Below are 16406 nucleotides of genomic sequence, written 5' to 3' on the forward strand. Positions count from 1 at the left end.
CTGTCCTTTTGGGTATCCATTACTTCTGAATGCACTCTACCAATGTGAAGACATGACTAACTAGAYTATTAAGATTTCAGCACTAATTATTGGTAATCCTATAGTCTGGCTGATTTCTACTAAAAATATTTTCAAGAACTAGCACACATTCTGTTTTTAAAAAGAATGTGAAGATTGTAATATTACCTTAAGAAAATCTTGATATAGACAGGATAGGGAAAGCTCCTTAGAGGAAAACCACTTACCTGCCTAAGAGCAAACACACTTTAATATAGTAATTTTATTTCTAGTAAAAAATGGCTTTAATTCAACTACTTTTGATTATTAGTAACATGTGAAACCAAATTTAGAAGCACRGCGAAAGGCAGAACAAATGTTGACTTATTATACATGGCATAAAGGTTAGGCCCTTGCAGTAATCTGTGTTTTGACTCCTGGGCTTAAACTTCAGCAATTTTTTTAAATAGATGGGTTTTCACTTGCAGATATTTTGCCTCAAAAACTTTGCTAAGTGATAGTTTAAGTAATTCTAAACATAATGTTAACTGGAGTAAATGTATTTGGGTGAAACAAACATATGACATGGAACTCAGGGGYGTCAACTGAATAATCAGTATGTACTGAAACTCATTTTCCTACTTTTCACAAGACATGCAATTTTCTAAGACATTATTGTGTATTTAGAATTGTAAATAAAAGCACTGAGAAAAATTCAACCAGAAAAGAAAATACCACTCAAAATAACATTTTCCATATACTTTTATTTTACCTTGAACAGAAAATTTTGCAAACCATCAATTACTGACAATGGAAGGAGAAACCTTAGCATGTAACAGAGGAGACTTTGGTTATAAGTGCCATTTCTACAGCAGAGTTAAGCTATTGTAAACMAAACATCTTGTAGTAAGGTAAAAATATCCAGCCAAACTTTTAAGAATAACAGCAACACTGAAAAACATTTACATATAAACAACAGAGAAATATTTTCTAAACTTTTAACAGTCACTTTGCTACAATCCAAAGGGTTTAGTTCACATATCTATACATACAAACAGTCACTAAAACTTTTGTGAACCAACCACTTGTCCACAGGACCTGCCTAGACAGTTTGTCATCAATATGAAAGGTTTTTTTATATAAATAAGTCAATTAAACTTCACAAAGACTAAAAGAAACAATATAAAATTCCAACTGTAAATAAATCTGTACATTATGGTCAGTCTTATTTTTCTGAAATCTTGCACAACTTTAAAGTGTCTCTTTACAAAATGATGGCAAGGAGCAGCGTTAGCTGGAATGGAAACTCGAAGACTCAGACTCTGTAGAAACAGAAGAATGTCCYGCACGTTTGCCTTTTGAAAGGATCTTGAGGCTTGATCCTCTGCTAACTGATGTCAAGGCATTTTGAGCTGATGTTTTGAATTTGGCACCCAAGAAGGCATACAGAATTGGATTCAGGCAGCAGTGGAAGAATGCCAGGGCTTCCGTAATGGAGATCCATTTATGCACTACCGTCTCCAAGCTGCAGCGATGTCGGATGACTCCCAGCAAGATGAAAGTGTCGATGCTGATGCCGATATAATATGGCAGCCAGCAGGCAAAGAAGGCAAGGATGAGGATAACCGTGGTCTTCAAGGCTTTGCGCTTCTGGTGGCCTTTGGAGTGTGACAGCTTGGATATGATAATACAGTAGCAAGTCAGAATTATTAGACCAGGCAAGACAAGTCCTACCAAGATATGCTGGAATCTGAAAGAGATCAGCCAGTTTTCATGAGGGTATATGCGATCACAGAGGTACTTTCCTTCTACTTCACTGGTAGTGGCAAAGATTAAATCGGGCACTGTCAGAAGCACAGCTGGCAGCCACACGCCTACATACACCACTTTCTCAGCCAACAGCTTTCGTGGTCGCTGGCTGTTGGTAGCGTGGACTATCGCCAGGTAACGATCTAAACTTATGAAGGCCAAAATCAAGACACTGCTATAGAGGTTGACYGTGTAAATGACATGAACTGCCTTGCACAGAACATTCCCGAAGTACCAGCTTATGGCTGCATCCACAGACCAGAATGGCAAGGTGATGACGAAAAGAAGGTCAGCCACAGAGAGGTGCAGCCTGTATTTATCAGTCATGCTTCTTTGCTTCTTCTGGTAGCCCATAACRATAATAACCAATCCATTGCCAATTATTCCTGTTAGGAAGATGATGGAGTAGATTGTTGGCAAGAAGATCCGGTTGAAGTCGGCATTCTCATGCTGAAAGCATGGCTCTTCGTAGTCTCCATAGTCACCCGAACCAATCTCATCCGTGCCATTTTCAGAAAATTCAATTAATAGCCCAGATGACAGCTAAAAAAAAAAAAATTAGATGTTAGCTCCTCCCTAAAAACTTACTCTGYATGACAATATGTGAAGAGTTGCCTGAAGAGTCTCCACTGTCACAAATGTGCAAACTTTGAAAACCAGATGGGAAAATACAATGTTTACATTTACATATAATATACACACAATATACATATATAAAATACACAGTAAGTAAGAATAAGTTTAAAAACTTCCTTTATCTTTCTCTGAGGAGTAAGACCTTGCTAAGGGCAGGGCACAAAAGAGCAAAGAAAGATAATGGCTACTACAGAAATATCATTGGTTCTGGACACTTCAGTGCTCTTATCAAATGGACACTACAAATGGGAGAGCCCAGAAAGTGCCAGATGCGAGAGGTCTGTCCACACAGAGCATGACTCATCACATTTAACTTTTACAATAGAGAGCTATAAAAAAAATTCCTTAGAAATTCTGCTGCTCCAAAGTCCCTTCTCATTAAGAGGATGGGGTCAAGGAGAAATAGAGAAGGTACCCTCGGCTGATGTAATAAAAGATAAATAATAGCAAGAATTCCCTGCTGAGGCGCAATTGACAGCTCCGCACACGCAGAGAAGGAAAAGAATCCCAAAGCCCATAAARAAAGAAAGGAAGAGAGAGGTGACCTTAATGAGGGGAGCTCAAACCCCGTGGAGGGTCACCACGACAGGCCACGTTCCCTTCCTTTGTTCCCCACCCTCTGCGGTTGCGGGGCAGGGGGTGAGCGCGGCCGGCACGGGGCTACAGACAGACGGACCAAGTGAGCGCAGCGGTGGAAAAAGGAAGCGAAATTTGGTGAGGGCATGAAAGCTAATCAGGAAACCACCAACGGTTTTGGCCACCGCGCAAAAAAGCAATTCTGGCGGGCGAGTGCCACCTGGCTATGAGCAGCTCCTCAGGTTTTCAGATTTTTGTTGTCATGCCCTGTGTCCCGCGGACTCCCGAGCTCCGCGCGGGGCGCGCCCGAGGGTCCCGCAGCGCTTCACACTCGGAGGCACCAGCTCCACGCAGGCATTAACTGCGAGTCTAAAGTTCGAACTTGCCAGAGATCTCCTTTTCGGTTTAAACTACTCTCAAAATCCCGCGGCAGAGGAGCTGCCTCCGGAAGAGTGGGACACCGCCTCGTTTCGCCCGGGAGGCGGGCGGGACGGTCGGGCGCTGCCGCCGCTCCCAGTCCCGCCGGCACCCGAGGTCTGAGCGCGCAGCGGGGCTAAGGGATGCCATTCCCGGGAGTCAGACCGCTACAAACTTCCTCGCCTGTTCCCCTCTCATTATTCCCGCAGCGCTAATTGCTCTGCCCGCGGTTTTCAGTCCACAAAGGTGCCACATGTCACTTGAACTGACGGCTGAGCAGCAGAGCCCGAGGGAAGGAGCAGAATCCTGCAGCTGGAATTTGCAGCGGCTGCAGCTGTGCAAAGGTCCGAAGCGCTGCAGGCAGAGGCAGCAGCGGCCGGGGCTCAGAGCTGAGCCCTGCCCGTTCGCGCCCCGCAGACCCCGCCGCTGTCCCGAGCCCCGCCGCCCGCAGCCTCCGCCGAGGACACCTTTGTTTGCAAACAGCGCGCACATGGGCAGCCGGCCGCGCTCCCGGCACTTACATCCAGACTGTCGAGGCTGCTGTCCATGCTCAGAGCCATCGGACGGCTCCGCGCTCTCGGGTTGTTGCTGCCGCTGCCGCAGCCGCGCCTCTCCCAGTGACACCACTCGCCGCTGCTCCAAACACACCCCAGCTCTTCTGGCGGGACGCGGCTCTTTATAAGTTCCCGGGCTGCCCCCCCGCCCCCGGGGCAGCCGCGTCTGGCTCCTCCCCGGCGGTGTCGCCGCGCTCCCGGGCTTGGGGCGGGCGCCTCGGGCCGCTCTTTGTCTGCCGCCCCGGGCATGGGAATTGCACTTGCCCGGCGCGCCCGCGGGGGCCACGCTCCTCAAGGGGGCATTTGCCCCYCTGTGATTGATGTGTTCATACAAGCGGGCTTTTGAATTTTCCCTGAAGAACATTCTTTGAAGTGTGTTGTAGAGCCCCGTGTTGCCATGGGTACCTCAGGCGGGCTCCGAATGAAGTCACTGGTCGAGGAGTCGTGGTGGAGGAGGAAGAAGTCCTGTATGCCATTCCAAATATTGGCAACTCTGTCCTCAGAGTTGTCTTTTGCCCCCTGCTAAGGAGAGAGGCTACTGGGAGAGGCCGGAAGCARGGGATGGTCCCTACTGAGGGATGAGAGATTCTACAAACCTTTCAGGGGCTGACACGTGAGTGAGCTGCAGGTTGCCCTCTGAACTCTGGTCCTTCTGGGTTTAGGTGAGATCTGATGATGATCTGTTTCAATTAGCTGGATAAAAAAAAAAAAAAAAAAAAAAACAAAAAAAAAACCCCAAAACCCAAGAAATAAACCCCTAAACCCTGAAATTATATATGTAGAATAAACATAGCAATCACAGAATAGGTTTGCAAAGAAAAACCAACCCAAATACAGAGCCAAATGGAACAGAATCATTTACTTCCTTTAGAGTTGTTCCTGGGGTCTCAGTACTGTTGATATTCATTTAGGCAAATTAATTTGCAGAAAAGATTTTGGTTGGAATGATGTGTYGTGTGTGTGTCCTCTCAATTTCACAAACTCACAACAAAAGAGTGAGTAACTATATTAGAAATAATTCATACAGTTATGTAGATTTACTCTTTACACTTGGAATTTGGAGTGACAAGGAAGGGAGAGAATATYCTTTATATAACAACAATATGCTCAAATTACCTTGGTAGGCTCAAGGGATGATAAAAGTGAAATTTTTACAAAAGTTTGATTCTTAAATGCCCCTTTTAGCAGTCTACATGCTCTGGGTTAGTTAAAACACCAGTTTCAGAAGCAAATATTATTTTCAGTATTTGTAAATAGTTACTATCTTACTCTTCCCGTAACAGCACTAGAACTTATTCTCACGCACTACAGAGAGTATGAGTTTGTTTATGATTAATAACCAAATAATGTTTATCTTTAAAAAGATGGTATATAAGGTATAACCTATAATGTGTTTGTGTACTTTAACTATATTTTAATTTGATAGTAATTAATATTTTTGTTAACAGGTCTGGAATATCTTTAAAAACAAATGTGAAAAAATTATAACTGCTATTTAATCCTTATTTTCCATAGAACCTGCGATACGTTCACTACTTTTTAGAAATACAAATAGGAAAACACATCCCCCAAGTCATCACAGATTGTGCAGCACAACATTAAATGACCGGGCAGAAAAATGAGCAGATGAGGGTTTTTTCTATACAAATGAGTAGGATCATGTCTAAAGAGTCATCTTTCACTCTTTCATTAATGGAAGATGCCCAGCTCATGGCACCAGCAATTGCTGTGCAATTGTTATCAGCAAGGATGTGGTGCTGGAAAGGCTCTCCAGCCTGCTAAACTTGCAAACTGGTGAACCAGATTTTCAGAAACAAACACATTGAATAGGAGCTAAAAAACTAATCAGGATACAGAGCCGCACATAGGGAAGGTGAGCTTTTAGGAAAGAATGGTTTCTACCTTGCCAGAAATTCATACAGGTGACAGATGTATATTTTTTGAGAAGTATTCTCTTCTTGGAGCAGCTTAGATGATTAAACACTGCTCCTTCTCTAAGTGTGCATTAAAATATGTTCATAGTACAGGTGACTGGTGGCAATGGCATAACATAACATAACATAACATAACATAACATAACATAACATAACATAACATAACATAACATAACAGCTTGTGAGCCCTAGAGCTGTTTGACAAGTTTGAGAGTTACTCTTTACTGGGGTGGACAGCATGGAGTGCATTGAGATGTAGGGGGAATGCACAGAACCGTGAGCCCAAGCAGACAAATGTTTTCACAGATCAATTTTACTGTGCAGATAGGCCTGTAAAAGCATAATATATGATGTAAAAATTAATTATAATAATTAATAAGATATGGGACGATCACTCCCTTATTTGTGCATAGATAGCCTAAGAAATTTGGAACTGAGCAATGGTTCACTGGATTAGCCCTGAAGCATGACAGTGCTGACTGGAGGGAAATTTGGGGATTGATACCAGATCTGATGAGATGTCACTGAGGCTTGTTTGGATGAAGGTCCTCTAAAACTGTCATTCACACTGCTGCTTTGTTATCTACGATCTCTTTTGTTTCCCCTATCAGAAAATCCATGTGAAAACTTCCTTTGTTGCACAGAGGACCATCCAGGGCAAGTTAATGATTTCCAAAGTGATAAAAGAAGGGAGCTGTTTCTCCAGAGCATGTAATTCTGAGTCAGCTACAAATCTTCTTGAGACAGAGCTAGCAAATAGCAATTTCCAAGCTTATGTTTTGCATTACATGTTTTTCTGGTCACAGAATTACTGTGAAAATCAGACCCTTCCTAGCCCATGTAATACATGTTTTTATTACTGAAAACACGCCTTCTAAGAGTCAAAATCCTACAGGCTCTTACGCTGTTATACTAAGAATACAATTCCTCAGGCTGTGAATCATTAACCTATTTTTTTTCTTCTAAAAAGAGACATAAGTGCTTGTCATGTAAGACCAAAGTAGTTACTAACAAACCTTTCTAATGGTAAAAATGTTCTTTTGATTCAACATCCACAGAAGTAGAAAAATAAATTGAATTTTATTTAACCACGACCCTGTGTTAAATGATTTGCTTAATCTGGAGGCTTCACAAATGCCTTTAACAAAGTAAACTTTTAGCTAATAAAACTTTGATTAGACCATTTCCTGTGGGCAACCCCAGCGCAAAGAGGGTATGATCTTTGGTTTATGTAATAAATGAATACCACCCTTAATTACACCATCCATTAATTACACTGGTGCATTAATAAATAGATTTTTTTTTAAATCATTAATAGAGCTTATTATAGCTAGACTTCATTAATAGAGCTAGAGTTTCAGGACACATATAAGATTGTGTCATAAAAACATAACCAGAAATATGGCTGAAATTACTGTACTATATAGTAGGAAATGAATGATTTTTCAAATATTCACTGATTTTCTGTCAATTCCTGTACTGAAAGGCTTCTGAAAGTGCAGTGTCATCTGAAAAAGTAAAAGAAAATGTGCTCAGGATTTGCATGACATCACCTTTGAGTAGTGGATTTTTCTCTTCTAAAAAGTATTCCAGGGAACTGATGCTGTGGACTTGCTGCTGGATGAAATGTGCTTTCCTGATAAAACTCAGAAGTTTATTACAATACATTGGATTGACTTAATGACAAATGGGTCTTCAAGTGGCCTGAAGTTGTATACATGGAGAGGAAAAAGATATGCTCTCCCTTTTCCATCTAATCTTTCTGTTGAAGTGGGAAAGGTATCAATCTTACGCCTGTTAGAATGGTTACAAGCRGTTTGCTGGGGTTGGGTTTCAGTTAATGGCTTTCTTTGCTCTTGGTTCTCAAAGCTGCCTTTCTCCATTTCTTCCTGCCTGTGCTGCAGTGGAACAAGCCTACCAACTGTTACCCTGATCCTGCAAGGAAAGTGTCTGCCCAATTTACAGGCAGGGTGCCATCTAAACTTTCTAATTTGAGAGCAGAAAGACAAAATAAAACCTGTAAAGGAGYGGGACATATCTTTCAATTAGTAGCATGTCACATTGCCACAGAAAAAAGTCCCCATGTGAAAGGAATGATACTTGGATATCAGAACAAAATTAAAGGAAAAACSTTAACATCAGTATAAGGCAACAAAAGTGTTACCAGCACAAACCCCAGATTTCTTTATGTTTCCTTGCTTTTAACAAGGACAATTTATTTTGTTTCCTTTAGGTATTGCCACAAGGCCAATRTGTCTAAAGTCAGCACAGAAAAGTCAGCAGGAAAAAAAAGAAGTGCTATCCTCTAAAAAGAATCATAGTGACTCTTGTGTTTTAATCCCACCTCCATCTGTGGCCTGCAGCAAATCACTTAACCCTCTGACTGTGTTCAGCCAACTGTAAAATGGGGATAACAATACCTACTTACCTACCTCAGAGGAGACTTGTAGGGATTAATTGGTTGATGTTTGCAAGGCACTTTGAAGACAGAAAGTGCTTAATTTAGGGCCTGTTGAAATTATTGGTGACACTGATCAGCTAGAATTCAAAGGGGACCAAACTCATTAAGGTTTGATSTTCCTCCATTTGGCTATGTTTATGGGTTAGCAAATCTCACTGCATTCGGACAGTTTATTGTTTGTTTGGAAGCAGAGTAGACTAAAAAGATGCTTTGAACAACTTTGTTAATCCTTTTAAAAAACATGTCTTCATTTGCATATCACTGGAGCTGAAGGGTTTATCTTTGATGATTCTATAGCAAAAGCTTCTGGAGACATGTTGAAGTGGGTTTTTTCCCAGAATTGCGGTCAGACCAAAATTATGAAAACAAAGTAAAGCCCCCCTAATTATATCATAAGTAGTTTCTTTCCTATAACCAGACAGGATTTTGGCTTTCAGASTATTTAGACAGATTTCTGTTTAGCTGTGAGATAGATGTGTTTCTCATTATGTTCTTTTCTGCTGTAAAATTCAATTARAAACTTGCTCCAGTTCAGTTTGAATTACTAAGGATTTGCTTCTGAGAACCCATGGTAAGAGCATGCTGCATCTTAGGAGCATATGGATAAATTAGAAAACCTGCCCAGCTATTCAGKCATACATCAATATTTGCCAAATTTCATGCTTTCTTTTAGATAGCTTTRGAAACACAGTTATGTCTGGGACTGGCCACAGTTATTACTGCTCCAGCCTATGAAAACAGGACTCAGCCACTTGTAAACTAATAAACTGAACAGGGCCCTGATCATCCTCATCTAGCTTTGAATCCTGAGGTTCCCTACAACCTGAATTATTCTATGACCCAAAATGCCTCCATCAGACCATGTCCTCATGCCTCTGCTACTTGCAGTGCCCAGAGTTATCTGGATCAAAACACATCCCCTTATATTTAATTACATTAAACCTGCTTGTTCTAAACAATGGAAATGGCGTTTTGATGTTGAGTTTCCGCCCTGACAGTTTTTGATCAATCTTTTCTTGAAAAGGTGTCTGTGGAATTGTGTGCTTGGGATGTAGGAAAGCATGCTAGAATGTGTCATGTTTTCTTTATCATTTTCACACATTCATTCTACTTCTTTTCTTTGGAAGCCATAGTACACATTTATTTTTCACATGCTGGGAGCTTCTAAGATYGTTGAAATCATTTACTTGCCTCATTTGCCCCCTTGTCTAAAGAGTAGCACTGAAAACAGAGCAGGAGCAACCACTCTTCCTGTTTAGCTCAGTTTGGCATCAGAAGCTCAGTAATGTTTTACTTTTATTGCATCAGCTTTGAARTGAAGGCTGTACATATGGGTGTTGGATGTCAGCTCAGATACTTGTTTTAGATTCCAGGATTACTCCAGGTTCAGCAAGTAGGAAGGTYGACCAAATTCAGTGATGAGCATTCTCATAAGTTCTTTCTTTTGGATCTCTCCTCCCACTATTTCTCTGAAAATTCACTTTAGAATTCCAAAATTCCAAACACTTTTTTTTTTTTTTTTTTTTTTTTTACTGTTAGAAACCAGGTTTGCCATATGCCATTGACATACATGGTGGAATGAGACTGGGCTTATGTTTTTGAGTCAGTCCTTCATACTTAGGTAATATAATTGGTATAACTGACAGCATTAGCTCAGTGACTGGGATGTCTGTTGAAAATGTGATCAAACATTGCTAAAACAATGAAAAAAATTTCTGTTATATGATACCAAGTTTTTAGTCCTGCTGCCAAGTTTTCTATATACGGTACTTGTGAAATATGAAGAGCAAATACCCATATACAGCCTGCTATATCCATTTATTTATAGCCAAATATAAGGATCTTGTTGGAGACTTGCAGGAATATTTATGGCAGGTACATTTGTTTCTTTGTTCATTAATTGCCAGTGAAATGAGCATGATATTACACACTCATTATTTTGAGCTGGTTTTTATGACTAGTGATACTTACTCTTGCTCGTTTGAAAATTTAGTAGGTAGGATTTGGGGCATAATCTTTGTAAATAGTCACTGAATTCATACTATAGGTTTTCTTCTCAGTCATTAGGTGACCAACCTTTTGAAACGAAGAGAATTGCTTGAAGAAATTATTGGGATGTTGCTTCTCTTTTTCTGCTTTAACGGGAAGGCAAGTCAAATTTTCAGGGTATCTYTTACCACATAAAAAGTCACATGATACAAAGGGCTGATCTCTTACAACTGAACTTGCTAAACTTTCATCTTTTTGGTTCAAATTAATTTTTAGAAAGTGGAACAGGCAACTTTAGGCAAACTTTATGCTGAACCAGACATCATCCACATGATTTCCATAGCGGCTGGAACAAAGACTTTAYGAACATCATGGTGTGTGCTCGGGCTGATTCGACAGGAAAGTGATGGCTTGCAAGTGCCTTATTCTGGTTAGATCCATAGGGAATTGGGAATTCAGCAACAAAATGAGGAACTGTGGAGACCTCACCTCTACAAGAGAAGTTGAAGCAGAACCCTGCAGGAGCATGAAGAACAGAAGATGAGTACCCTAGAAATTAAAGGGCATTAAAAATCTCTTCCTGCCTTTTCCTTTTGCTCAAGAAGGTGAGCTGCATTTGGCCTGTACATGCACCTTAAGGTGAAATAGCTCTGCTCCTCCCTGCGAGCAAGAGGAGCATTTACCCACTGAGCTCAGATCAGCTCTTTTCCCCCCTGTGTCACCAGACTATTGCACACATCACAGAAGCATCTGGAAGCYAAGTTCTCATGAATAGATTTGGTCACATGTGTGCGGGTGTTCAYGCTTCAGCATACCTGGTTATGCATCAGGATACACAGAAAAAAATAATCTTCCCCWAACCTACATATAAACAGAGAATAGGTGAGTGTCAGTGGAGAAGAAAGAAAAAGCACCATCTGAACAAACCTCTGTGTCATCACCCCTGAGGTACGCCTGAACACCAGAGCAGGGAGTGTAGGAAATCCAGTACTTAAGTGTGATGGTTCCAATTTAGTTGAATTTTACACTTCAAAACTTTAGCCATTTAAAACTGTAGTCTACAATCCTATTCCTTCATTCATGAATGGTACAACTAAATATGGGAAGAAAATTTTTAATCCTTAAACACTCAATTTATAGATGAACTTACTATTCTTGGAATTTGGCATTATTTTAAGCAGATGGTTCTATATTTCTGAGGTTATTTTTCAGTAGTGAGTGAATATTGTGAAAAACATACAGGAGGGGAATTCTAAAAATACTCCTAGGTTACAGTCTGAGTACAGGACAGCCTGTACCAAATTATATTCGATCTTTTTCTTTTTTTTTTTTTTTTTTTTTAACGTATAAAAACAGGAAGAAGCCTTGCTTTTTCTGAGGACCCTGACAAATGTTTCTACCTTGCTCTTTCTAGAAAGATCTCTTCAAGTGCCAAGCAGGGGTCATTGTAACCATGGATACTTATACTCCATTTTCCCCGCTAGTTTTCTGTGAAAAACTTGGTAGGATGCCCAGCTTAAACCGCATTTTGAGTTAGGTAATCATAGGCTCAGTCTGTTCTTAGGCATTGTGGTTTTAAGTTTTCAACGGTTTCTCTGTGGTTGGAAAGCTCTGTTTTTTATTCGSTCTTCTTTTCTAAGCAAAGAAGATGTTAAAGCAAAGTTGCTTGATAACATTTATTCCACCAAAATAATATCTTTGGGGAAGGTTTGATTGCTGTGTGGTTTAAAACTGAAAACCGCTCAGAAAYYRCTTTAGCATCATGTTCAATGCAAAWTGYCTAACATTTTGCTGCATCTGGAAAGAGAACATTCAACTTCTGGAACTTGTCAACATGCACTCAGGAATTAAGAAAGACTTGATCTGTTTTCAACATGTGTCTTGCAAGTCAGTCATAGAAAGATTTCYAAATGCATTTTAGTGAAAAGTGGAATACTTATTTATTATGAAGTAGCCTTCAACCCTCCTTCACTGCTTTGATAGAGACCTGCAAAGGATCTAATGTTGGTAGGAGTGATGTAATCCAGTTGAGGGGAGAAACTCATCATAGATTTTTCTCACCCTTGGAAAATGCTGGAGGTGTTGAATAAGTGGACAAAGGCAAAGATACCCAGTATGAATGAGAATGAATGAGTATRTGGAAATTGAAACTGCTCTGTTTTATGTGGAAGCAAAGCTCAAGAAGATCAGAAAAGTCATATCAGCTCCATCAGATTCTGAAAGGACTATCTTAAGCCTCAAAATAGTTCGTTTTTAATAAATATGTCAAAACCAGGATAAAGTTATGTGACTATTGAAGGCAATTGCACAGCTTACATTTGAAAAGAAGAACGTGGCTTGCTTTTGCTTTAGTTCGCTAAAGACACGCAAAGCGTTAGAACAATCTCTGCTGTTTAGAATGTTTAAAGTATGTTTAAAAGTATAGAATGTTTAAAAGTATGGAAATAAATGGAAAATAGCTTTTATTGATAATCACTTCTCTAGGCCAATGAAATACAGTTGGTTCCACTTGTCTGGACCTTAGTAAAGCATTTCACAGGATGCTTCTTAAGTGCTGACAATACATTAAACTAGATTCAGAGAATGAATACAATGTATCTAATATGAAGGAAGACATTTATAAAGGAAAGTAACAGTGATGACACCAGAAGAGAAGCAGTTGGCTTCTGGAAAGCAACCAGGTGAGCTCTTCAAGATTCATCGGTGGAACAATGGTTAACTCTTACTATGTTGCATTAGCTTTGGGACAAAAAGTAGTTAACCACTGAAATTCACTGAGAGTGGAAAATGAGGTGCCACTGCTGAAGTTGGGWTATTCTCAGACCTGACAGAAGTGGGAACACACAAACATAATAGCCAGTGGAAGGATGAGTCTGAATTTCACCTATAAATCTGGGAAAACTGCATTGCTCATTGAATGYGTCAAGTAGGGTACACTGAAGGAAGAAAGAAGTACTGAAGGGAGAAAGTGCTATTGCTGCCAAACAGAGCACTGRAAACATGTCTTCTGAAATATTTTGTGCAATTCTTAACAAGAAAAATGAATTCAAACAGAATAGGTGCAGAGGATGATTGGGGTGAAGTGTAGAATGGAGAGTTGCTCCTGTGAGAAGAGACTGAAAGAACTTCTTTTCATCAGTTCACAAAAGGGATGTTGAAAGGGACAAAAAARCAGTAAAAAGCAGTAGACATCTGGAAAAGAAAAGAAATACTGGGACMAGTATTGGCACATAAATGACTAGATGTAATACTATGGTAAATACACACTGTAAAAATATGAAAAAGTTGTTAACTGTCAGAGAATGAGCTTTTGGAACAATTTCCCCATAAAAGAGGATTTTAAACAATTGACTGCTTTGACAGATTTGTTGGGGTTGTTGACCCTAGATCAGTCTCATTATCCTAGGTTCTGGTCTGAAATTCTGTTCCTTTGGTAGATACAATGTCTGTAAAATTTAAAATACTTCAAACCTGATGATCACAGACTKTAAGCATTTGTTTACCTTTAAAATATGCATTTTCGTTAAATTCAAAAGATCATGTGTCTTTCTTTTTGGTTTCAAGAGCTGTTAGGGTAGCAAGGTCAGTTTTAGGTGAGAGGGAAATTGCTGCTGATAAAGTACCATTCTGGTGCCTAAAGACAAAGTAGTATTGAATAGTTCATAAAATCCTGATCTTCTTGTAAGGAAGAAGCAATTTTCAGCCACAAATGTCAGATTTTAGTGTCCAAGTTATGCCAGAGCTGGTGAGCAAAATCTCTTTTGACCAATACAATAACAACTGCTCSTATCAAGTGTATTTTAAACTTGAAAATATGTATCTTAGAATAAAATCAGTCATGTTCTGTACTGCTGCTTATCACAAGAACTCAATCAAAATCATYGATTCAGTAGTTTCTGACTGAGAACGGCTGTTGTAGAGATGATTCAAGAAAGGCAAGTGTTACTCTTTGAATAGAAGTCAAATACAAACAGTTCAAATCTTGTRGACAAAGAGGCAGAAGAGCCTTTTCATCATCTGTCTTACTGCCAGTGGAAGGTGGTTTCCTCTAGGAAAGGTAGAAATCAAAGACAAGAAGAGGCAAGTAAAAGCAAAATGTAAACATACAGAGCCTGAATCTGAGGTCAGGGGAAGGCCAGTGCCTGACATGATAAAAACAAGGTTTTATTGTGCTCTTAGACTTTGATTTTTAAATTAGTACYCCTCTAAGGGAAAGGCTGCACACAAAACAGCAAATATTTTGGGTGCATTATGTTAGATATTAGAGAATGCAACCATAATCACAAATCCTTTGGAAGGCTGGTTTTGTTAATTATGGTAGCTTGGATGCTACCAGAATATGTATTTTAATTTTAAATACTCTKTWRAATTTGAATACTCATTTGTGTCTGYTCTTATAAATTGGATGTACACAATGAAATAGGAGTAATGTAATAAAGAACAACAGCTTGTCTCTACTTCTAGGWAATATCTAGTTGATTGCAAAGCAAAACTTGTGCAGCTTCTTACACCGCAGCCAGGGGCAGATGGACAAGAAATGGCAGTGAGTGTTTAACTGGCCTCGTGCCCAGTCTTTAATGTAAAGTCCTTGAAAAGGCTCTCAGTTCTGGGTAACAAAACACTGGCAAGWCTGCCTGTGATTCTTTGTAATATTCATGACACAGAAACCACTTCCCATAGAGGTAAATTCCGTCTCAGAGAGATAACTTGTGAGCAGGGACCACAGAATAAAACTTAAAGGGCAGTAAACTTCATGGTAAGGGATAAAAGGGAAACGTGAAAATAAAACTGTATATACAATGTTATACATGTACAGTCATCCCAGAACAGCTTGTCCAACACAAAACATCAAACATGAAATAACAGAAGGAGGAAAATCAGCTCAGTAATTTACTTGCAAGCRTAGATACCAGAGATGTAATCTCCCCAGGAGCCAGACAAACTTATGCAACAGCTTTTCACAACAGTAATGTGGTCAGCTGTGAAAGGAGCAYGAAGCCAAGCACAGCCTGGATGCTGCTGTTGTCCCCAAGGTGGAGAAATCACCTTCATGGCAACAGCTTTTTGCTGTGGAGGGAGGGCTGCTTCAGGTTAAACAGTGAAGAGAGGACAGCAAAGAAGAAAGATGAACAGTAAGTTCAGAAGAAGCAAATAAATAGAAACAGAGACAGTGGGGTCACTGAGGGACAAGAGCATGAAAAGATGGTGACARATGAAGTTGATAGTCCCTCTTTTTTTCTTTTCGGTTGTCTCAAAACCTCAGAAAAGCAACCTTATCCTGGTGCATGGGAAGAGGTGAAGGTATCTCAGTCAAGGAGCAGGTCTGTTTGAATTGCTGCAGGCTGAGCAGAATGATGAATGAAAATGGAAACAAAAATGGGGGCCTTAGGGGAAATTTGTCCTAGCTCAGTACAGACAGGGTAGTACCAGAGTCACACAGACTTATTTATCATCCAAGGAAAAAARACAAGAGAAACTAGAGAAAATAATGAACTTACTTACACTTTATTTTTGTGAGAAGTGCTTTAAATACAAATAGACAGACACAAAGTTTTTTAATAATATGTTGGTGCCTTTGTGCTTGTGTCTACTCTAGAAAGAAAGGAATGCAATGTGTGTGAAAGTGTGATATTGGCAGTGTTCAATACAAGTAGACCACAACAAGTAGAAGTCAAATATGGATGATGTTATCATTTCCATCTCTTGCTGTTTAACAGCAAATGTCTTTGTCTCTCTGTCAACCATGTTATTATCAAAACATTTRAAATGTATTTTAATCTCTATCAAATAGCAATTTTCTTTCTACTATTATTAAACAAGAAAGTTATTCCTGTGATKTCTTGCTTGTATATGGAAGAACATGTACACATTCTCACCTTTTGAACTGCAGTGGTGTGCAGTGGACAACTCTCCTTTTAACTGTAACAGAAGACAACTAGTAGTGCACTCTGAACCACTTGACAAAGGACCAAAATTATCACCAGAACAACTCACCAAAATAGCATTTTATCTGCTCTGATTGCAGGATTTCCA

General features: G+C 39.8%; 1 protein-coding gene across 1 annotated transcript; it reads right to left on the reverse strand.

Moving 5' to 3' along the window:
- Positions 1–747: 747 nt before the first annotated feature.
- Positions 748–4030, reverse strand: CXCR4 (C-X-C motif chemokine receptor 4). Its single transcript, XM_057366568.1, has 2 exons — positions 3957–4030; positions 748–2349 (listed from the first exon to the last, which is right to left on the reverse strand). The coding sequence occupies exons 1-2, from the start codon at positions 3993–3995 to the stop codon at positions 1288–1290; spliced, it is 1101 nt and encodes a 366-aa protein (XP_057222551.1). The 5' UTR covers positions 3996–4030; the 3' UTR covers positions 748–1287.
- Positions 4031–16406: the final 12376 nt, after the last annotated feature.

The sequence above is a fragment of the Malurus melanocephalus genome, unplaced genomic scaffold (genome assembly GCF_030028575.1).
Source record: "Malurus melanocephalus ecotype Western Australia unplaced genomic scaffold, MMel_1.1 scaffold_67, whole genome shotgun sequence".
Taxonomy (NCBI): Eukaryota; Metazoa; Chordata; class Aves; order Passeriformes; family Maluridae; genus Malurus; species Malurus melanocephalus.